The sequence below is a fragment of the Musa acuminata genome, chromosome BXJ2-8 (genome assembly GCF_036884655.1).
Source record: "Musa acuminata AAA Group cultivar baxijiao chromosome BXJ2-8, Cavendish_Baxijiao_AAA, whole genome shotgun sequence".
Taxonomy (NCBI): domain Eukaryota; kingdom Viridiplantae; phylum Streptophyta; class Magnoliopsida; order Zingiberales; family Musaceae; genus Musa; species Musa acuminata.
The window spans coordinates 11,741,177-11,763,081 of NC_088345.1; the positions used below are offsets into that span (position 1 = coordinate 11,741,177).

The following is a 21,905-nucleotide window of genomic DNA, read 5'->3' on the forward strand; positions in this document are numbered from 1 at the left end:
ATAAAATGTGTCCAAGATGCGTGAGTTAGGAAAACCCGACTTACGTAAGAAGAAACTTGCTATGGTGGGAGGCATAAATGAAAAAGTGTCTTGGGTGCATGGGTTGGGAAAACTCGACCCCACTAGTAGAATCCCGCTATGGAGAGAGACACAAATGAAAATATGTTTGAGATGCATAGGTCAAGAAAACCCGACCTCACGAGAAAAAACCCGTCACTATATGAGGCGCAAATAAAAATGTACCCGAAGTGCATGGGTCGAGAAAACCCAATCCCATAAGAAGAAACCTATCACGTGAGAAGTACAAATAAAAATATGCCAAAAATGCGTAGACCGAAAAAACCTGACCCCACGAGAAAAAACCAATCATGACCTAAGGAACAAATAAAATGGTGCTTTAACATTCATGGGTTCAAGGAGGACCCCCTTAAAAATACACCCGAGGTGCTCGAGAAGAGGCCAGAGGGGGTCGGGTGCGACGCTGATCTCCACCTCTTCCAGAGGTGAGGAGTTCTGGCACGATGCTGACCCCCACTTCTTCCTGAGGTGAGGAGGTCTAGTGCGATGCCCCACCCCTATGTTCCTTCCCAAGGTGATGAGGTCAGGCATGGCGCCGACCCCTATTTCTTCAGGAAATTGAGTACGACACCAACCTTTGTTTCTTCTTGAGCTGAGGAGGCACCAACCTCCACCTCTTCCCAAGGTGAGGAGGTCTAGCGTAGCATTGACCTCTATTACTTCCTAACAAGAGCAAGATCTACATGCCATAGGAAGAGTCAAGGTTGACTCCTCTAGTGGCTAGCCTCGACGACAAGCGAAAGAAGGGATCCTCCCATAGCCCCTCTTGGTGATGAGTAGAGGAGCCTGCCTCGACTCCTCTCGTAGCTCGTCATGGTGATTAGCAAAAAGTGAGAAGGGGCAGGTCATTGACCTAGGATCCTTACAACATCCATGTTGTAGCCCTATGTAGGTCTCTCAATTATCCCATAACGAACTTATCATCTGATGTGGGTTCCTCGATAATGAGTAGACGAGATGCTCTCTCACTCTTCTCATAGCCACCTTGGTGACAGACGGTAGAGGAGCATTTCTTGGCTCCTATAACAAGTCAGTTGAGAATAATAAGCTTCATCTACTTGAAATTGGTTTCACGATAAATCAAGCAGGTGACCATCATTCAGTCTTCTATATCAACACACAACAAGATTGAGCGACGATGAGATTCATAGCATTTTCACTATAAATCAACGATCAACCAATGACTCAATGAGGACTTCACAATATCTCTTCTACAAATCGGGTGGTGATATGGGCAAAGATCAGGTTGAGGCGGTCACCTCAACAACAACAACAACCAGAGGAGCCCACCTTTGACTCCTCTCATAGCCAGCCTTGACAAGTGAACGCACCACGACCTTCAAGCGCCTCCAGGTAGAACAAGAGGCAGAGGTCGACGATGACCCACGTCCCACCTCCCACCTCCCGATATAGGTACCACAGTGCAGCTATAGCACGATGTACGCAATTTTTGGGCCATGCATCCTACTTTATTAAAGGGTAGCTAAGAAATAATTCCAATCGAAACCGTCCTTGCATTCGATGCTTAAAGAAGCCCACGACTCTCACAACCCATGTGGAAAGCAAATCAATACACACGCACATGCAAATTAGATCAGATGGCAAGTGCTAAAAAACAATTCGGAAAGAATAAAATTCCAACTGCCGCTCGAATATTTATAGAATAAATGCTGCCAGGATAGAGAAATAAATTATGTCTTGAGTTAGATTCAGGGAAACATCAGGTATCCGTAACAATCAAATGAATCTGCTTTGTCTGCCATACTTAAGCCAAAATTGACAAGAAAAATAAGTAAAAAGGAAATTAGATAACTAAAGATGGATGAAACACTGGAATAAGTCAAGACTGAAAACCCACATCAATACTCCTGAATGACAAACATTTCGATTCTTATCAAACTGAAGTAACCCTAAAAGAAAATTACAGATTCAATAACCAGTAAAAACCAAGCAAAACTCAGCCAAATGGTTGTTACCAGAATGATGCAAAAAAGATAGCAACAGTAAAGTTACATATTTCTACAGATGAGATAAAAACAAATCAGATATTTTACAGGAAGCTATGATTCAGAGACAAAAGAATGGACCTCTGCTAGCAGCTATGGAGGGTTTATTTCTCTTGTTGCCTTTGCAGCAGGACATCATCAGAATTTTACTGGTGTGATAACATAATCATCAAGGAATTAGTGAAGATCTGTTGACGGAAGATCCATGATTCCTACTGACTGGTAGGAGCACGTAAACCTCGTGGACCACCTGCTTACAAACTTCCCCTTTATCCCTGTCTATTGCATAACACACATAGATGGTATCGATGACATTGTCCAGCACATGAACGAAATACCCTAGAACCACAATGAGCAGAAGCCATGCGAAAGCAGCCACAAAGTACATCTCCATGCCAAGAGCACTGATACCCCTTAGAATAGCACAGACCTATTTCAATAAACAAAAAAAATAGTGATCAGAAAGGAAAACAGGCACATTTAACTCCAAACAAACTAATCTCATGGAGCATAGTTATCGAAGATATGGTCTTGGAACAACTTCCAAAAGTCATGCTAGTGAGCCAAATTCACCAAAAGGATTATAGTTCATGTGTAATCACTCTACGTTTGATCAGAGCACAAAGGATTCGTGCCAGACCATGCGAACCATTGGCATCTTGGGGTAAGTAAATGGGTAATGCTGTGAATTAATCAATGACAAGACAACCAGCCACCTCCAACAATATGGCACATGTTGCTAGTGATGGATCCTCACGGCTTCTCAATTCAGATTTAGTATAATAAGACATGAGATCTTAGTTCCCTTCAAAAATAATTTTACTATGATTGAAGCTATTCACACAGTTGCTTTCACATCTTTAGGCACTAATGAGAGTTTGAGGTGTCATTGTTCTTCTCAAATATCAAAGGATCATAATCTGTAGAATAATGCATGTCATGTTCTCCAAGTATCTTCCATGATGACAGTAACTCAAAAGATCTTGCATAATTTACCGAGTAAATGCATATAGCTCCTAAAAGGGGAGTAACCAGTCAAGCTTGAATTACCTTTCTGGCCGAACAAAAAAATGTAGAAGAGAAGCCCAAAATGAATACTGAAACTATAAATTATGAAAAAAAATTGTAAAACAAAAAACATGATCAGAATAAAAAGAAATTTTTGAATTTTCAAAAGGAAGACCTGAGTAAAGCATATGCTTTTGTCATAAGAATTAATAACACCTTAAGCAGGCAACTTTTAGCTGAAATGACTAATGGAGAAACAACAAGATAGACTAGAATCTCATGTGGGCCGAATCCAATAATATCAAATTTCCTTCTGGAACATGGCATGTGATACAGCAAGAGCCAGCACAATGAGACAATGGCACCATAAAAGATGATAGTCTCCAATGAAGGATAAATGTTAAGATTGTTGATCTATTAGCAGTGGCATACGTTATTAGATCAGATAATGTAAATACCAAAGAAGACTCGTTTTATTGTCTCTGTATCAGTGGGACTTGCTGTAGTAATATAAAAGTATATTATAGATCAAAATTTTAAATTGCTGTAATTTGTATGCTGGAAACTTACACTGTATTGACCATTATTGGTTAGAATTCTCTTGATTATTAACTGTAGATCAGGATACACAAGGTAACCTGGTGAAAATTAGGCATAAGTCCCACCCATTTCTAGAAAACAAGTTAATTAGGCATCAAGCGCATCATTAAAATATATTCTAATTTAGACAAAGATTGGGCTTGCAAAGTTATGGAACCCCTCTGAAGGGGGAAAAACAGATCCCCACAAGCAAACACACATATGACACATGGATGAAGAAAGTTGCCATATCATCACCAAACAATAGATATGATTATTCTCTGAAACAATGATGTAAGGAAGCAACCCAGTGCACAAAGCTTCTGCCAATCACAGCCTTACCCCTGCAAGCAAGGAGGCTTTTTCTGCAAACAACTGATGGTGTTCATCCTAAATAAGAAAAACAAGACAAATGGTTGAGCCATTGTAATTATACTTTAATGCTTGCAAGCTAAGTCATGTAAACTCCATCTTGATGAGAATTATTAACATATTAGTCCATGTAATGCAATATAATGGCATTCCAATGCTTGCAAACTAAGACATGTAGACTCCATCTAGATTAGAATTATTGACATATATAGTCCATGTAATGCTTTCCAATAGCAGTATTGATGGCCAAGTGTGCAGGTGGAAACTTTTTAACGAGGCAATAATGCTCATGTTCAGACCGGGCTTCAAATCAAATTAATGAAATAGGAAATCTAGGGACGATCATGGTGGTTTGGCTGGCATGAACCTCTTCCATGCTGTTGCCTTCTTTCAATTTTTATAATCTTATTGCTAGTTTTAGCATTTGCTGTATGAAGTTAAAGCGACAGCAAGAACACTTGAAATCCCAAATTGCTAGAAATGATGCAAATTAATTTATCGATTTGTTTTGGTGTTTGCAAAGAGAAGTGCAAAATCATAAATCAATGGATTAGCAAGTCATGGTGGGCTTGTACTTACAGCTATAGCATAAAATGCTGAGAGGACGAAAATTATTCCAATCAGTATACGTGTGGAGACAGTCTCAACAAAAACAGCAGAGAGGAGATTCCTTCTTAGAAGCTCATATGTCATCGTAGCAGCTGAACAGTAGCCTTCACCAGTTATTGCAGCAAAAATTATGGTAAATTTGTTGACAAAGTCAATCGCTGCCAGCACGAAATTGGCACAGCACTTGAGAATTAGGTTTATGAAACCTCGAGCTCCTTCATCTTGCTTTCCACTATCTACAATAGCACGAACAACACGTACAACACCCACTGTCATTCCTGAAAAACAGACTGTGCCAAATGATGGACCGAAAGCATTCCTGCATACGTATGCAAAAAAGCATTCAGGAAGATTAAGACCTCATTCAGGAAGATGAAGACAAAGGGTAGCAAGATATTACCCAAATCGAAAAAGATAATGAACTTCTTACAACTAAAAGACATAGTAACTTCATGGCTAATAGCATTTCCATATTTCAGATAAAAGCATTCAGGTTAACCAAAAATACAAGAAGATTTTTAAAAGGCTAGAGTTGCTCCTAAGCATCTGAAACGAAATCACCATTACTACTACGGAATACAAATCGACTGATACTTGCAGTGGTTACAGAAAGCTTCCAGGTAGTCATCAAAAGATGGGCAACAGATAAATGATCAGAATATGAATCAGATCCAAAATATGGCTAATCAACAGCAAAAGATGAAGCAGATATTCGAACAGAATCGGACCTCAATGAACTCCTTATGCTTTTAGTAGGCCTCGATTCCTCCTTGTTGAAGTACCACTGTGCAACAGTGCCACTAATCACGTACACCTTCGCCTCCATCAACGTCGCGGCAGACCAAATCATTGTTATGATGGCGATAGCAAAATAAGCAGGCACCCAACTCTCCTGCTTCCACACGCACTTGTAATACTCCTTGCTTGTCCCCTCGACCTCCCTCGGCACCACCCTCCCGTTCCAGGTCGAGAACACCAGGAACACGATAATTGGCGAAAAGTAAGCAAGCAGCCCGATCCCCAGTAATGGAAGGACGGCAAGAAGCCCGATGTTGCTCGCGAGCGCCGTCGCTGCGACTCGCACGATCTGGATTGTGAGCTCGATGCGGTGCAAGTTGGCGACGATAATCCACAGGAAAATCCCGATGAGCAGGAAGACGAAAACGAGGACGATGATGCGGTAGGCGAGAGGGAAGGCGTGGCGGCAGTCATGGCCGACGGCGCATGCGACGAACCAGTAGACGTTGAGGAAGGAGGGTATGACGATGAAGAAGGGGATGGAAGCGTAGACCACCTGCTTGGCGTAATGTCGGAGGAGCCATAGGACAGCTAGGGCGATGGGGCCAGCGAGGAGAAGCGTGACGACGAGGGTCCAGATGAGATCCTTTAAGAAAGTGGAAGAAGAAGAGGAGGAGAAGGAATTGGAGGAGGGGAGAACGCAGGAGGAGGTGGAGCGGTCGTAAACGAAGGAGGATGCGTGGGAGGCAGCGGGGTTGCGGCGGGCGACGGCGGCGATGCCGAGGGCAAAGGTGGCGAGGGAGAGGAGGAGGAAGAGGAGGAGTGCCGGGAGGTCACGGATCGGCCGGCGGCCGTGGTGGTAGGATATCGGGGGATAGGAGTCCTCGTCGGGAGACGGAGGAGAAGAGGCAGAGGGGTCGACGAGATCGGCGGCGGGTGGGAGGAGGAGGGGCTGAGCCGCGGCGGCGAAGGGGTCTTGAGCCACGGAAGGCTGGGCTTCGTCACGGCTGCCCATCGGGCGGTTGGGCAGGGTGTGGGGCGGGGGCGCGCGGGGTGGAGGAGGGAGGTGTAGGCCGGGAAGTGGCGGAGCGAAGAGCGAAAGGTCAGGGTTACAGAGGAAAGGCGACGGTGGAGGGAAGCGAAATGACCAAAACGAGCACGCGTGGGGATAAATACGACGGGTATTTTTGTACATTCAAAAAGGAATTATATTCTTCTTTACTGGAAGTCGGTTGACTGCTACTGACGTTTGATGGGCGGAGGTTTGGATGCATTCGGTGGCGCTGAGGTGACGATAAGATAGGAGGGTTGTGTTCGGGGCTCCGAATGGGCAGGTGGAGGTTTGACGAAAGCGTTAGTGGACCCGCGTCGTTGTTTACCGATTAAACATTCGCAATTTACCCACCGCTGCGTTACCCGTACCACGTACCTACCTTGCAATCGAGGCTACGGATGGGCCCACACCTACCTACGGACGGCCACATAGTCGCCAAAGGGATTGGATACGTTTGGGGACATAACGCTGGGACGTGTTACCAACTCGAAAAGGATAAAATGGGAAGCATAAATGGTGGAAGGCAACAAGGAATATAGAATGGTATCTTCGGGATCACATCGAGATAATTTAAGTCGTCAAATTCTTTCTGCCAATTTTTTTATTATTATTTATAACAATTGTTATAATTTTTTAATTAATCGAAGTTAGATATCGATTTGGATTCAATTGATTTTCTTTCGAATTAAACTTAAGATAAACTCTTCTAAGGATATTTGAATCTTACAAAAATTATGTCAAGACATCAAATGTATTCTATGTTTTAAGACGTACATGTAAATCTTCCATTATAAATGAACGTTTAGAATCGTTGTGTCTGTACAACTCTTGTGATAATGGGGCATGGGATTCAACTGTAATTACAATTACTAAAGCTAGCTAGATTCACTCTGTAGAAAATATGTGTGATGTTTGAGGTGGCAATGAGTGATCGATTGGGCAATTTCATAGTGTCAACTACGTTATATTGACTAGTTAGTTTGCCACATGGAACTAATATATCCTTAATGTGGGATCGATGTGAAGTATGATGATCGGTTACATGGGATTGATGTGTCCTCCATATGAGATCGACGTGTTAATAACGTGGAGTTAGCTTATCAGACATACGACCCTAACATATCGACCAAATCACTCATTCGTGTCGATCACATGGAGCATAGGCATTGAGATGGAGCTGACGTGTCGTGTGTGACATTAACATATCGACCACGTCATTTTCATTACAACAACAATCATACTAAAAGAAATAAATATCATGTTTGGTTTAAGATTAAGAACAATTAGGTTGACAATTATTGATTCAACCATCAAACTTTTTTTTTTTTGGTTGAAGACTAACTTTTTTAATCCGAGCGAATGATAGTACAATATAAAATAACCCATCTTCTCTAATGTATTAATTATTTAAATTACTAATTTTAAATATGAATAATAACTACAGTGAACTTTGTCAACTTACTGCATACCATAAAAAAAAAAAAGAGATAATACATAATTGTATCATGAATATATATCACCACCAAATCAAAAAGTCTTCTATCAAAACATGAATATTTTTTTATAATTATATATATTCTTAAAATCTTCTCCCAAAATGTTGTTATTCTTTTGATGTCATAAAAGTCTTTTAATGCTCTAAAAGGAACCTCCTAGTACAACAAAAATATATTTTTGGCTCTAAAAGCATCCTTAGATTGTGTTCTAATCTTAATCGCTCGTTTATTCCGGTGAAGCTAACAAGCTCTTGCATCGTCTTTGGTCAAAGAAAATTTGATTTGAGCGTTAATCACATAAACTTATCCTCTTAAAGTCAACTTACATAATAATTTAACTCAATTCATCAACTCATTATTTTGTTGTAGATTTCTTGCAATATATATGTGCACTAAGAACACAAGTTTTTCTACTCTTAATATTTAATTTCCTATGCCATGTGATCCAAACCTAAGTTTCTTTCCTGTCAACTATTCCAAATGTGTACATCGGCATATGCTCCTCGTTTTGATCTCTGTCTATCATCGTCTAATTTATACAGTCGACTTGTACTACAGTACAAAATCACCTATTTTCTTGCATATGTTTGACTGCATATTCCCATCCATAATCCATCATAAACATCATAACAATTCTAAAGCTGAGAGAATGATTTATATTTATTGACTTTATCTTTGCCACACAGACACAGAAAAAATTGACAGCCTGGTCAACGCCACAGTAGCATCCCATGTGTTTGCCACACAACATCTTACATTATGGGAAATCGACAGGTCTAGTACAGCTCTTCTTGGAGAGACTTCACCGGAAGTCCGTTCTCAACCCAGGCGGCAAAACCTCCTCCCATGTTCTTCACATTCTTGAAACCCTGCAGCAAAAGTCAACCAACAAATAACCCTAACTCGATAAGATTGTATGCCATAACACGCATCTGATAAGGGAAATGAATGAAAACAATAACTAGTTAGAACATGTGAAGTTGCATTCTGGGCTCAGCATATGTATTGTAGAAATGGTTTAACATGACTCTGCATAATTATAGTGCTCAAATTGAGGCTCTTGCCATCATCTGCAATGGAATTAAATTTCATGAATTATCACTACTGTTTATCTCTGGGCAACCTTCTTCAACTAGATATTGTAGTAGATTCTTTTGTCTGCAAGCTCTCTTCTTTGGTACACTTGCACCTTTTTCTTCTGCTGCTTTCATTATAATGAACAGTTCTGATATGATACCTCAACTAAACATAAACATAACCACATTTATACTGGTCGATCAGGCTTATCCAACTTGCAGAACCAAGATGAGAGCTTCTTACGGATTTGAGAAGCTCCTCAGTTGCTGTGATAGATCGAGATCCACTTTGACATCCCTTCCGGATACAAGAGGTTAACAATGAAAGAGATCAGCTTGCGAATTTGGCAAGGAGGAAGAATGCATGGAAAGAGAGAGCAAACTGAAGAAGCTGTAAGGAGGAATTACCACGAGTATGTGATCATCCTTGTTACAGGTCAACGACACTTGTTCCAAAAAGTCAGGGTTCTTCTTCTTCTTCCCTGATCAAAGAGGATCGATATTACTTGAGCACGTAAGACACAATCCTACGAGGCAAGAAGAGAGGAAACGGAGACCGAAGCTCGCCTTGTGGGGTGAAGAACACGTAAGGAACATTGATGGCGTTCTGCAGATGGCCCCGCTTGAACTCCTCTGGCGTCCTACGACGTCAACATGCAAACATACATCGGCAAATGCGCAAACAGCTGGCACGCATACGAATAAGGTCAGGCGTCGAACTAAGGGCAGAGGTCGTCGGGTGCACGCACCTGACGTCCAAGTACTTGTGGCCGGCGTGCACGTCGACGGTCACTGCTGCTTCCGAGCTGAAAGCAAAGAGGATGAACAGAGAGAGAGAGATAGAGAGAGAGGAGGGGACGTATGGTACCACGTACCTCGCGATTGATGCCATTGGAGGAGGGAGCGAGGAGGAACGACTGTGCGCAGACGGTGGAATGCTTTCGGGCTTGAGCGTATTTATGGACACGCGGTCGCGGGTGCGAGCTAACGCAAACGAGGCCGCCCCCCGCCCTTTGGATTCACCAAGAGCTTGGCGTGTGTCGACGTGGGGCTTAAGATTTGACGACGCGACGGCCATCGTTCGCCCCTAAAAATTGAAGGCCGGTTTGACGTCAGGGATTGCGTTGCAAGTGGAGGAAATTAGTCATATTAAGAGTAATTAATTATAATTTTTGTTATAAATATAACTACGTAATTATCTCGACCATAATATGTTCGAGATTGACGTATCGGATCGACGAATTCTCTTTATGAAGGTGGGGGTTTCATGTCGCGTGGACCAAATTGGTCGAGTTGCAGTAATATAATAATTTGGTCGATACAATGTATGTATATTCAACAAATACTGGTTCTAATAAGTATTGTGGGAACAATTAGCAAGTGACTCCAACCAACTATGGGTGAATTGATTCTTCATGAAGTCAATTATAGACATATGTAGTTGGTCCTACGTGTCCTGTATTGTAAGTGGGACACCACCACATTAAGATGACGGTGGAGATTAGTCCCAACTCGCTCAAGCGGATAATGATGGAAATAGTTGAAACTTGAAAGCCAACGTTATTAAGCATCGAATAATAGAAGTTGGAATTAAAACCGAATCGGTCTCATCGGTTTAGAATCAAGCTTGGATGGTTTGGTTCGATTCTAATCAAATCAATTGCGTAGAATCAGAATCGAAATCGAAATCAAAATTATCTAAATTAAAAAAAAACTAATAATCAAAATTGACTATTTTCAATTGGTAAATATAAAACATGTAAGAAATATAAAAATTATAATTTCACATTTGTGTATATTATGATCTTTTATCATAATCAATTTTATTGGTGTGCCAAAAAGTGAAATATAGAAAAATCCAAAGGGTGGCCACGAAGATTCTTGAACTGCGTTAATACTCTGCACCACTTCTTCAAGTAGGAAGTTAAAAGGACCTCTCTGGACTAGGTCAGGAAAGCTGGGTGATACAATAATACCACATCAGAAAGATGAAATAAGAAAATGAGAAATTTTAGCTGCAAACGATCATCTATAATGATATTTGGTTTCAGGATTCAATACTGTGTAGTGATTGAAAATTTCAACCATAAATTTCAGTGATGGAATTTGGTAACTTTGCTGCATCTCAGAACATCATCAAAATAAGACTATATTTAATTGAACAATGCTTACATAACAATAAGCAATCAACTGTGGTGAACACATGAATGATGATGGAAGCATCAAAATGGGAGAAAACATCTTCAGATATGCAGTACAAGCTTGAGTGGATATCCTACTTGGATTGCAGTTTTATCAGCATTTGACTCTTATCAACAACCGAAATGAGTAGGAAAGGGAAGCCATGCAAGTTCTCTGTTGTATGATTAGAACAGCTGATGTAATCATACAACATAATACTTGCATGCACAGGAGACACAAAAGATGATCAGCTAGACTTGGCTTTACAGAGTCAATAAATATGTAACTTGCATGTCAAAATTTTCTATCGATGTCGGCTCGTATTTTTCTAATTGTCATTCACCATTGTCTTCTTCTCCACAAATAAAATTGCAGGAGATTTGTGTCCTACATGCTATCCCCACCATGTCCCACATCTGACATAAGGCAACTTGGCACAGAACTTTCACATCTCCTTCTCGGTTGCCTCTATCATTGTTGTTTCTTCTCTTGCACCTGGTCCATGTGCACTACCAAGTTTGGCCATCAGATATAACCTACAATTATTTCGGGCCATCATCTAGAAGCTTAGAAACTTTCAATGCCCCCAATTAGGAGAGGTTGATGGATTACCCACTACACATCCACATCTAAAATAAAAGAGACCGAGGTCACTGCCAATTCTTATCAACATTGCAACCCAAAGTCACTCCACTCAACAGAGACCTGAAGCAAAAGTAGTCCCCACTTCACCCTCCCAACAACTATGGTTATGTTGGTTTGTGCTCAAGTCCAACATGTGTTGATAATGATATGCCAAGTCTCCAAATCAATGCTCTGAGGTCCTGCCTCATCTTGTTAGCTCCCTTTTCTTTTTTTTTTTTGTTCTCTGAGGTCCAAGGACTGGGCAGTACTGTTGACAGTGCTTATTTATCATCCTTCTCTCTCCCAAAGTGAGGATATTGCTCCTCCTCCCTCCACTCTCCGCCTCATCGTCCTCCACAATTTGTTCCACCTCATCATCATCCACAACTTGTTCTAGAATAGGCCTTCTCTTCCATTATCTTCCTCCTTCCTGTTGGTAACCAAACAAATAGAATAGAACTTAAGACTTTAATTGCATCCTTCCAACTACCAACAGTGATGTTCAAATTTATGAAGACATGGTCAAAGAATAACAGAGGTGCCATGAGGATGAAAGGTATTCTACAGCCAACAAAGGATTAAATGATTTGCATCCTTACTGCAGCTAATAAAATTCCAACTTCTATTATCGTCTATCTATTTACTCCAAGGTTATTTCTGATGTCATAAAATATATTAGAATCTAATACCATATTTGTCTCCTAGTATTTCAGTTTTCAGAAAGTTTTTTTTAAGCTGAAGTTGTGGAGCTTATACCAATTTTCAGAATTTTCGCTTGAGTGGGCGCTATTCCCTTATGAAATATTAGTAGGTCTATGAGCATTCACTCTTGAACTTTTTATTTTGGAAGAATGGACCTGTGACTATGATTGTAATAATAAATTTTAATTTTCAAAAATATTAAATTGACAACTGTTCATGTTAGATATTAAACTAATTTGCAAAAAATAGTCACTTCTTTATCTCTTTTGTCTCTATACTAAAAGCATATATCACATAGAATTTATGAACAGATTTCAACATTGTATCAATTGGTATCCAATTATTAACTACTTTTGAAAACTTATATGCAACTTTCGCATCAGAACTGAACTCAAAGGGACAATGATGTCAATCTTACAAATGAAAGAAAATTCTATATTACAACATTAATTATCCCCTCGAGTAGATAGGCACTACCCTCGATGCAGATTTGTTGACAAAGCTAACACATGATGTGATCATCCACAACAAATCCAATGACTACTACCTATGTCATCATAATTTAGTGCTACTCTTTATTTTCAGTGGATGCTACCTGTATGTTGGGTAAATTCAGCCCATGGTGGAAAGAATCAATACCTGAAAGAATCAATAAGAAGGAATCAATCTCGAACCTCATATTCATTCATTTGTTTTGATAAATTAAAGTAAACAGTGAGAATTTCACATCACATATATAAATTTGCTTCGCTCACTGAATGATTTTTTTTCAGTGAACACCTCCCTTCAAGTTAATGATCTTATCTCTCATAACTTAAACATAAAACTGGAGCAGATCCTAGCACAAGATCAGAAAGCAATTTGAAGCCTTCGTAGACATTGCTAGAAAAGAAGTTCATGAACCAAATTATGAAACGAAAAGTGTTTTGCATTATCATCCCTCTGGCACTCATATATCAGCCGATTACCTCATTCATCGTTTTGCTTATCACATGACTTATTCTCTTTTATAGTAGAAAATAGTTTAAATTTCCTTAGCAAATGGATACCAAAGTATCCTAGATTCGTTCAGTTCATTAGTCTCAACACAAATATAACCTCATATCAATCTGTCCTTTCTTTGTGATCAAGCAGTCAGTTGATGTACTCTTAAATCCCACTTGCACAACCATCTGCACCTGGCCCCATAACCTTCCAGTTTTGCTGAGCTAAGTATCTTGCAGATTACAACTAGATGCTCCAGGATGCATCACTCTACCATTTTATTTAAACAAGTCCTACTTACTAACTCTGATTAAAAGATCTATGATAATCCTAGTCCAAGAAGATGCACCAACAGCACAGCAAAATTTACTTGTAAAGCACCAGTCAAAGTAAATACCTGACAGCAATAAAACACCAACAACATAGTGCAAATCTAAGTGCGATTGAGATTTCTACTTTCCTTCACTCATAGTAAGTAAACAAATCACAAGGAGGATGAAGTTGCAAAACCTTACAAGCAGCAGCATATCAGAGACAAGCAAGATCAGTAGGTGTGGCCGTGGAAGCTTTGGATCATAATAAAAGCTTCGTTCACATTGCCCCGGAGTGGAGTATTAGCATAAGGCTCAGATCAGGGCCGTCCAAATTTTATCGGACGGTCTCCTTATTTGGGATCAAACCGACCGGCCCGTCTCGACTTCTACCAGCACTGGTCGGTCTCCCATGTTCGGCGACCGTATCCAGGGTACGACGTGCAGCGCGCGTACGCCAGGGGCGACGGCGACGGCGACGGTGCCGGTTCCGAACGGCGGTGGTGGACGAGGATCGCGGCCGCGGCCGTCAGTTCGCGGTCGTAGTAGGCGCGCTTGACCGGGTCGGAAAGGGTGGCGTAGGCGGCATGGACCCGCATGAACTCGTCCGCGGAGGCACCCCTGCGGCCGGTGGCGACCACGTCCGGATGGCACTCGAGCGCCAAGCGGCGGTACGAGGTCTTGATCTCCTGGCCGCTAGCGCCGGGGGAGACGCCGAGGGTATCGTAAAGGGAGGAGGAGGAGGGTGAGGGGGAAGCGGCGCGCGCCCGCTCGGCCGCGCCAGCATAGGCAGCGGAGACGCCAGAGGAGCGGAGGGTGGAGGGGGAAGGAGGCGAGAGCGAGGCGGCGGAGGAACGGGGAGGCGGGGTGACGAGGAGGCCGAGGAATTGGGAAGAGGCGAAGGAGGAGGGCGGCGACATGGCGAGAGAGAGAAGGTGGCTGTTTGTTGGGGCGGGGAAAGGGGGAGTCGCTCTATTATAGGAGGTGGGGAAGAGGAGGCATACGTTAAACAACTTTGGCCTAGTGTGGATGTGAAGCGCAAGTCAATTTCGAACAGTCCTCTTGTACTGTTTCTTTTGTTCCTATGTTTATTGTAATGATAGCAGCCTTCTTTGACAACTGCTGCCCCATTGAGCAAGTGAATATATATATATATATATATATATATATATATATATATATATATATACTCAATATTAATCTTAAAAAAATTTTATTGAGTATTTCAAACTATATAAAAAGATTATTTTACCCTCGTAATTTTAAAAATTTTTAATCTATCATCTTAACCTTAGTCGTGTCTTCTTTGCTTGATCGCTCAACTTACTGAACTTCGTGAGATAGGACAGGATGCAAAGGGTCACAATCACCTTTGCAACCAACGTTAAACCCATCATCGCTTCTCTCTTTCCAAACTCATCTCCCTCCTCTATTATCGATAATTGTCGACACTATAATTACGATTGACCATGATAAGAGCTAATGAACAAGGCTACCAAGCACATGGGTGACTAATTGCATGGCAGAGAGGAGTGGTGGATAAGACCAAAGCATGGCCAGGAGTAATGAAGGGCAATGATCTTTTTCTAAAATAAATATTAGAGATATCAAAAGTTAAGGTTTTATGAAAATTCATCATATATATATATATATATAATATCTATTTTTTTTAAAATAATTCTCTCATTTTTTTTGAATAATATCTCTAATTCAAAGAATATCCAAATTATTCCTCCTCCTCCGTTGTCATCATCATCACCAATATTTTTCATCGTCCATTACTTTCGCCTCTTATTCCCACTATGAGTTCTCATCGTCATTAAGGGGGAGGGGTGGTTGCTCCCATTATAAGATCTCATGGAAGGGTGGGAGAGAAAAAAAAAAAAAAAAGGAAGATGCACGAACTCATTTTTTTTATTTAATCCTTAAATCAATATATCTCTTGTTAAAAAAAACTTAGGTTAATAACTACTCATCAGAGCTGGATTAAAATTTTAAATACCTAAAAGACCCATTATTATTTTCATTGATTATTTGATTATTCATTTCCTCAAAATTAAATTTAAAGGAACATGTATGAAAACAATTTTGGTATTTTTTGATGGCATTAACGTTAATTGAAGTTTTCAATTCTTATGGTCATGATGGAGATTAACTATGATTCAATTTACATTATATAAGGATAACTTGAATTTAAATTTAAAATTGTTGAATACCAAAATCACTAACTTTTATGAGATATTTTGTGATGATATGATTTGATGATATAATTTATATTAATTTTACTGGACTTAAACTGTTAGCTTAAAATGTTTAAATCCAAATTCATAATAGTATGCTATTTATAAATTAATTTAAATTTTAGAATACTTTTAGTGTGAGATTAAATCGGCATGTCATTTGATATTGTTTATGAGCAGCCTATTCCAATTATCATTTTCTAATTTGATATAATAATTGATCTATTAACTTTGTTGAATTGGAGCTAACTAAAAATGCTTAAATCAGAATTAATAGTATTATGTCTATCCGATTCTAAATCAATTAAAGTCTTATTATATTCTAAAATACGAGACTAAATCGGATATCATTACTAATACGATTTTGAGCCACCAATAAAACCCAAAATCCTTGCTATTGATATTAACTTTTAGAATCCTCAGACCTCGAAGCGGATAAGGGGGAAAAGTGGTGAGTCATGTCATGGGTTGAAAATGGACAATCCAATTGGATAAGTATGATGATGGCAATCCAATTGACCTTAGAGAACAAATTAAACACCAAGTGCATTTGAATAAGTATGATGATGGCACTCCAATTGACCTCATAATTATTATCTCATGACATATTCTTTTATTGCTGATTAAATATTCCCCTTTTATGAGTGTAAAAAACAATTAATCTTAAATTTATTAATTTAACACTGAAGGTTATCGATAATTTGACTCGACATGTTACCCGTCCGACCAAACCCGAATGCAACCCGATCCGCGATTGCTTAGGACTCGAGATTGCAATCGGAGAGAGCCAGCCGACCCTTCGACCGCGTGCCCCATCGCGACGTCGTCTCCGGGAACACCATGATCCGCGCCCGCGCCGGTTGGTGCAGTTCCGTTCCCTGCTTCACAGCTCCTCTCGGTTTCAACGGCTCGGGGGACCGCTACTCGTCCGGCAGGCCCGTGCCCGGGTGTTGCTTATCGGGTTCTCGGCCAAACTCATCATCTCCAGCTCGCTTGTCGATGCATATGTGAAATGTAGGTTTGTGGATGATCCAAGGAAGCTGTTTGATGATATGCCTATCGGAGATGTTCTTTCATAACCAGTTTCACGGGCTTTGCGAGCGGCGGTGGCCTAGTTTCTGCACGTAGAATGTTTGATGAAATGCCGGAGGAGAATTCCGCCTCGTGGACTGCCCTGATTAGAGTTTGCACGCCCTGTGCTTACCCATTCAAATCTCTGTGCTGGATCAGCTCACTTTCAGCAGTACTTCTGTGCCTGTAGCGCTGTTGCTTCTGTGAAACATGCAAAGCAGATCCATGTTCGTTTGCTGAGGATCCATTTCAGCCCGAATGCCATCGTCGTGAGTTCTGTCATTGATGTGTAGTCCAAATGCGAGGATCTGGAGAGACTGTGTGTCGTGGAGTACTTGGCTCTAAACGAGCATATTGTCTTGCTGGTACGTGCCCAAAGTAGCACCACTCTCTTCCTTTTGGATTTCAGGATCTTCTGAACAAATGGCAAAGTTGGAGTTGTATCACTTTTGTTTCCGACATTAGTCAATGCATTTTGGTCATTCTTTAAGAGAACTTCTTGTTGGTGGATCGACTAACTTGCTTCAGCATTGTCCATTATGTCACGAACTTAGCTGGTTTTGCCTAAGTCGTGCGGCACCCTTGCGTGTCCGTTCGCAAAGGTCAGCCTCCCCGAAGCCTCCCATTGTCCCTTAGGACCAACAAAAGAGAGAACGGGTTAGAAAGAACGCCTCAATCGGGATCCACAAGCAAACATCTCCGAAAAACACTTCATAGACAATGTAAATTACAAACAGACTTTACAAGCTCTAAACAGTGGCATAACAAAGGGTAAAATGGTCCATTATAGATCGAAAATCTCTCGCACGTGTCCACATGACACAACCTTTATTTACAAGCCTAAAGAGGCCACCAACCCAACTAAAATGGGACTATTATACCTTCGGCCGCCCCTCTACATGCTGTACAAGGCATGAACATGCCAAAAGATACGGACATACATAAGCATTACATCAAACATCCTGTTTCGAAGTTTGTCCGTGACATTCTCCCCCACTTATCCCTTCGACGTCCTCGTTGAAGCCTTTGTCGACACTGCAACTCCTCGCCTTTGCTAAGTCTTCAATCTTCTGCTCTAGCTACAATGCGCCTCTTGACTCCCAACTGCTCTCCGTTGTTGTTTTTGAGTAGTCGAACCTTTGATCTGCCATGCTGCTTCAACTCACCAATGACTCTGACTCTGGTGTGGGGTTGGCTGAGTTGTGTTGATCTTTGTTGATTCCTGCGGATCCCCCAGATGAAGGAAAAGACCATCCTTACTGTGCCAGTTTCTCAAGTTCCTCATGCTGCTTGAACTGGGTGGATGCTTGTTGGAGCTTTAACGAGCATCGTCTCGTAAACTTTTGAAGTTTTGGTTCCTTCCTCCACAAAATTTGCTCATTGACTCTTCTTTCACTTAGTTGTCACATCCAAGTAGGTTCACATCACTTCCGCTTTTGATTGGCATTTCGTTGGGAAATGAAGCGGACAATCTACTCTCAGTAGCACTGATCACCGTTGGTGAGGATTTGACAACTATTGTCTTCCATTATCTTTGAAGGGTCTTTGAACTTGTGCAGAGCTCCTTTGCTGGATACATAAGAGAATTGGGGTACTCGGTTTCGCCCATTCTCTTAAGAGTTGAGAAGGCAAAGGTTACTTGACTTCGCCCGCCTCCTCGAGGTTGTACTCCATGCATCGAGCTGGTTACTGGCCTTCGCCTGCTCTTTGCTCACACTTCTGAAGCACTTGAAGTATTTGCACTCCTTGCGTTAAGTTAGTTACTGTGATTCACCTTCTCAATGCCATTGAACTTCTGGAATGTAGGAAGTTTTCACCCCAACTTGGAGTAATTCTCTCATAGGTTTGGTCGCCTCTGGGATTGTACCGTCTTCTCCATCAACCCTGCCGCCTACTCCACTGAGTAGCAAAGGTACAATACTGCGTACTGCCTATTGGGAAATCATGGGGGCAACATCACATGCGCAGCGGAAGAACAAGAAAACAAAATCCCCGATTCCCAAAAAGATGTTCGTCGTCGTGCGAAGATTGGTGCGCAAAATCCGCGAAACTTAAAACTGCGTATAGAGTAGGTTGTGTTACCTAGGGAGATCGTATATCCCTGTTTCCTTGCAGATCCTTAGGAGAGGGTGAAGGAGGTCAAGCGTCCTCCTCTCTAGCGGTGATCCACACAGTAGGGTTGCGACGACGCTCCTCAAGACTCCAAGCCTGCTCTGAGGTGGAGAGGAAGAGGAGAATATGAAAGGCAAGCAAAGACTCTAGCCTATGAGGCTCTGAATCCCTCCTATTTATAGAGGTCCCCTGTCAAACCCTAATGGGTCCTCCTCTAGTGGGTATTGGATCTGCATCCAATAAGACAAGGGCTCCGTCGAATATCTCATATCCGAACCTCTACTCATCGCAATCCCTACCATATGTGTGTGACCCTCTAGGCCCAATATCGAGCTGGCTGTGAGTCATACCTGTCAGAACTCCTTCTAACTCAGTGAATTATTATCTCTGTAATAATTCACTCGACTCATCGACTACGGACGTACTAGGCCACTACGCCGTAGTCCCCAGACGATACAGGGGAATCCAATCCATTGGACCTGTCTGTCCTCAGTTACCGTGTACCTATAGTCCCTCATCCATCTAATATCCCAGAGACCGTATATCGAGCATGGTGCTGTCAGACCCATACGGTTTCTACTCGAGTCTCGCTCTAATCGAATTCTCTCAGAGAACTCTTTCTCTCTCAACCCGAATGACCCTGGCCAGGGATTTGTCTGAGCAAGAACACATGAGATATTCCTCTCATGACGCCGAGAGTGGATGATCCTCTATCGACACTCAATAGCCCTCGTAAGGTCGACTACCACTCCCAATGACCAGCTATACTAGATCTGGGACAGCCAAACCTATAAGTCTGGTATCAAAGAGTGGAGCACTCATACAGGACATCCTTGGTGTCTCAAGTCTAAGGACCAGATACACCACTAGGACTACGAAATCGTTGTCTGACAATAAGGCATCATCAACCATCCAGCATTCCGTAAGCGGATCAATCAGTGAACTCATTCTCCAATGAGCACCTGTACTGTATCCCTAGTGTCCCTACACGAGCAGCTATGAGACCAGCTCAATCCATCATATGGACGGGTATACAGCACACCAGTCTATCCGGTTATCACGATGTCCCTCTCGAGTAACCTATGACCGGGATTATTTATGATATGTGTTTAAAGGTGAATCGATCTCATTATCGTGATCTCATCACGATCCGATTCCCATTGCACAAATCCAAGGACATCACAATATATGTATGCATTTATGCAATAGTTATAAAGTGATATACGCCAAAATATAATAAGCAAAAAGATTCTGTATCAAGTCACACGTGTCATCACTCACGTGATTGGCTTGCTAGGCGCCTATGACTAGCAATCTCCCACTTGACCTAAAGCCAATCACCTATGTGTCTGATCCCCATCAGACCCCTGTGACGCTCAAAGACAAAATGAGACAACGGCTTTGTCAATGGATCTGCAATGTTATCTTCGGATGAAACTCTTTCCACTGCTACGTATCCTCGGGTTACGATCTCTCTGATAAGTTGGAACCTGCTCAGAACACTTCTGATATAACCCGGGTTCCCTTATTTGAGTAATCGCCCCGTTGTTGTCGCAATATAAAGAGATCGGCTCCTCGCTACCTGGCACGACTCCCAAATCTGTGATGAACTTCTTCACCCAGACTCCCTCCTTTGCTACATCTAATGCAGCAATGTACTCCGCCTCTGTGGTCGAGTCAGCAGTGGTATATTGCTTGAAACTCTTTCAGCACACTACTCCTCCATTCAAGGTGTACACATATCCTGAATTCGACTTGCTATCATCGACATCAGACTGAAAACTTGAGTCAGTGTAGCCTTCAACCTTAAGGTTATTACCTCCATATACTAGCAAAAGATCCTTAGTCTTTTTCAAGTACATAAGGATACACTTTACTGCTTTCCAGTGCTCCAAGCCTGGATCCGCCTGATACCTGCTCGTGACACTCAAAGCATGCGATATATCAGGCCTAGTATATAGCATGGCATACATGATAGACCATATTGCTGAGGCATAAGGTATCATATCCATGTTCGCCCTTTCTTAGAATTTTCAATGCCAAACATTTTGACAATGGTTTCTATGTACTTGGACTGAGACAAGCCAAGCATCCTCTTGGATTTATCTCTATAGATTCTAATCCCCAAGATATAGGATGCTTCTCCTAAGTCCTTCATGGAGAACTGTCTAGATAACCAAGCCTTTACCGTGGATAGCATTCCTACGTCATTCCCAATGATCAGGATGTCATCCACATATAACACCAAAAAGATGATAGCGCTCCCACTTACCTTCCTGTACACACAAGGCTCATCTTCGTTCTTAACGAAGTCATAAGATCTGATTGCCTCATCAAATCTTATGTTCCAACTTCGGGAAGCTTGCTTTAGTCCATAAATGGATCTAAGCAACCTACACACCTTATCTGGGCAGTTCTTGGACACGAATCCCTCAGGTTGCATCATATACACCTCCTCCTCGAGGTTCCCATTGAGGAATGCGGTTTTCACATCCATCTGCCAGATCTCATAATCATAGTGTGCTGCAATAGCCAATAGAATTCTGATGGATTTTAGCATTGCTACGGGTGAGAAGGTTTCGTCGTAATCAACACCTTGCCTTTGACGATACCCCTTAGCCACTAGCCTTGCTTTATAAGTCTCTACCTTTCCATCTACTCTGA

At 41.7% G+C, this 21,905-nt stretch overlaps 3 protein-coding genes across 7 annotated transcripts; all 3 read right to left on the bottom strand.

Moving 5' to 3' along the window:
- Nucleotides 1–1,914: 1,914 nt before the first annotated feature.
- On the bottom strand, nucleotides 1,915–6,506 carry LOC135619203 (protein PNS1-like). The gene is made up of 3 exons (XM_065120994.1): nucleotides 5,381–6,506; nucleotides 4,623–4,971; nucleotides 1,915–2,514 (listed from the first exon to the last, which is right to left on the bottom strand). Exons 1-3 carry the CDS (start codon nucleotides 6,403–6,405, stop codon nucleotides 2,254–2,256), a joined length of 1,635 nt encoding a protein of 544 aa, XP_064977066.1. The 5' UTR covers nucleotides 6,406–6,506; the 3' UTR covers nucleotides 1,915–2,253.
- A 2,076-nt stretch (nucleotides 6,507–8,582) lies between these two features.
- Nucleotides 8,583–10,338, bottom strand: LOC135618320 (thiosulfate sulfurtransferase 16, chloroplastic-like). Of its 2 annotated transcripts, XM_065119202.1 has the most exons (6): nucleotides 9,892–10,323; nucleotides 9,766–9,822; nucleotides 9,584–9,657; nucleotides 9,425–9,498; nucleotides 9,261–9,314; nucleotides 8,583–8,809 (listed from the first exon to the last, which is right to left on the bottom strand). In XM_065119202.1, exons 1-6 carry the CDS (start codon nucleotides 10,092–10,094, stop codon nucleotides 8,717–8,719), a joined length of 555 nt encoding a protein of 184 aa, XP_064975274.1. In that variant the 5' UTR covers nucleotides 10,095–10,323; the 3' UTR covers nucleotides 8,583–8,716. The 2 variants fall into 2 exon arrangements, with proteins under 2 accessions (XP_064975274.1, XP_064975275.1); XM_065119203.1 differs by lacking the exon at nucleotides 9,261–9,314 and having other exon boundaries at nucleotides 9,892–10,338.
- Nucleotides 10,339–11,149: 811 nt separating this feature from the next.
- Nucleotides 11,150–14,778, bottom strand: LOC135619204 (chaperone protein dnaJ 11, chloroplastic-like). Of its 4 annotated transcripts, none has more exons than XM_065120998.1 (3): nucleotides 14,023–14,778; nucleotides 13,119–13,162; nucleotides 11,150–12,251 (listed from the first exon to the last, which is right to left on the bottom strand). In XM_065120998.1, the coding sequence occupies exon 1, from the start codon at nucleotides 14,736–14,738 to the stop codon at nucleotides 14,208–14,210; it is 531 nt and encodes a 176-aa protein (XP_064977070.1). In that variant the 5' UTR covers nucleotides 14,739–14,778; the 3' UTR covers nucleotides 11,150–12,251; nucleotides 13,119–13,162; nucleotides 14,023–14,207. The 4 variants fall into 4 exon arrangements, with proteins under 4 accessions (XP_064977070.1, XP_064977069.1, XP_064977068.1 ...); XM_065120997.1 differs by having other exon boundaries at nucleotides 14,018–14,778; XM_065120996.1 differs by lacking the exon at nucleotides 13,119–13,162.
- Nucleotides 14,779–21,905: the final 7,127 nt, after the last annotated feature.

Excerpts from the sequence above, each read along its gene's own strand:
- LOC135618320 (XM_065119202.1), bottom strand. The coding sequence starts at position 10,094 with ATGGCCGTCGCGTCGTCAAATCTTAAGCCCCACGTCGACACACGCCAA. Across the intron at positions 9,499-9,583 it reads CGTGTTCTTCACCCCACAAG|GGAAGAAGAAGAAGAACCCT; the intron begins GCGAGCTTCGGT and ends CTCTTTGATCAG. Across the intron at positions 9,315-9,424 it reads AGGATGATCACATACTCGTG|GGATGTCAAAGTGGATCTCG; the intron begins GTAATTCCTCCT and ends TGTATCCGGAAG.
- LOC135619204 (XM_065120996.1), bottom strand. The coding sequence starts at position 14,738 with ATGTCGCCGCCCTCCTCCTTCGCCTCTTCCCAATTCCTCGGCCTCCTC.
- LOC135619203 (XM_065120994.1), bottom strand. The coding sequence starts at position 6,405 with ATGGGCAGCCGTGACGAAGCCCAGCCTTCCGTGGCTCAAGACCCCTTC. Across the intron at positions 4,972-5,380 it reads AGCATAAGGAGTTCATTGAG|GAATGCTTTCGGTCCATCAT; the intron begins GTCCGATTCTGT and ends ATACGTATGCAG. Across the intron at positions 2,515-4,622 it reads CAGCATTTTATGCTATAGCT|GTCTGTGCTATTCTAAGGGG; the intron begins GTAAGTACAAGC and ends TTATTGAAATAG.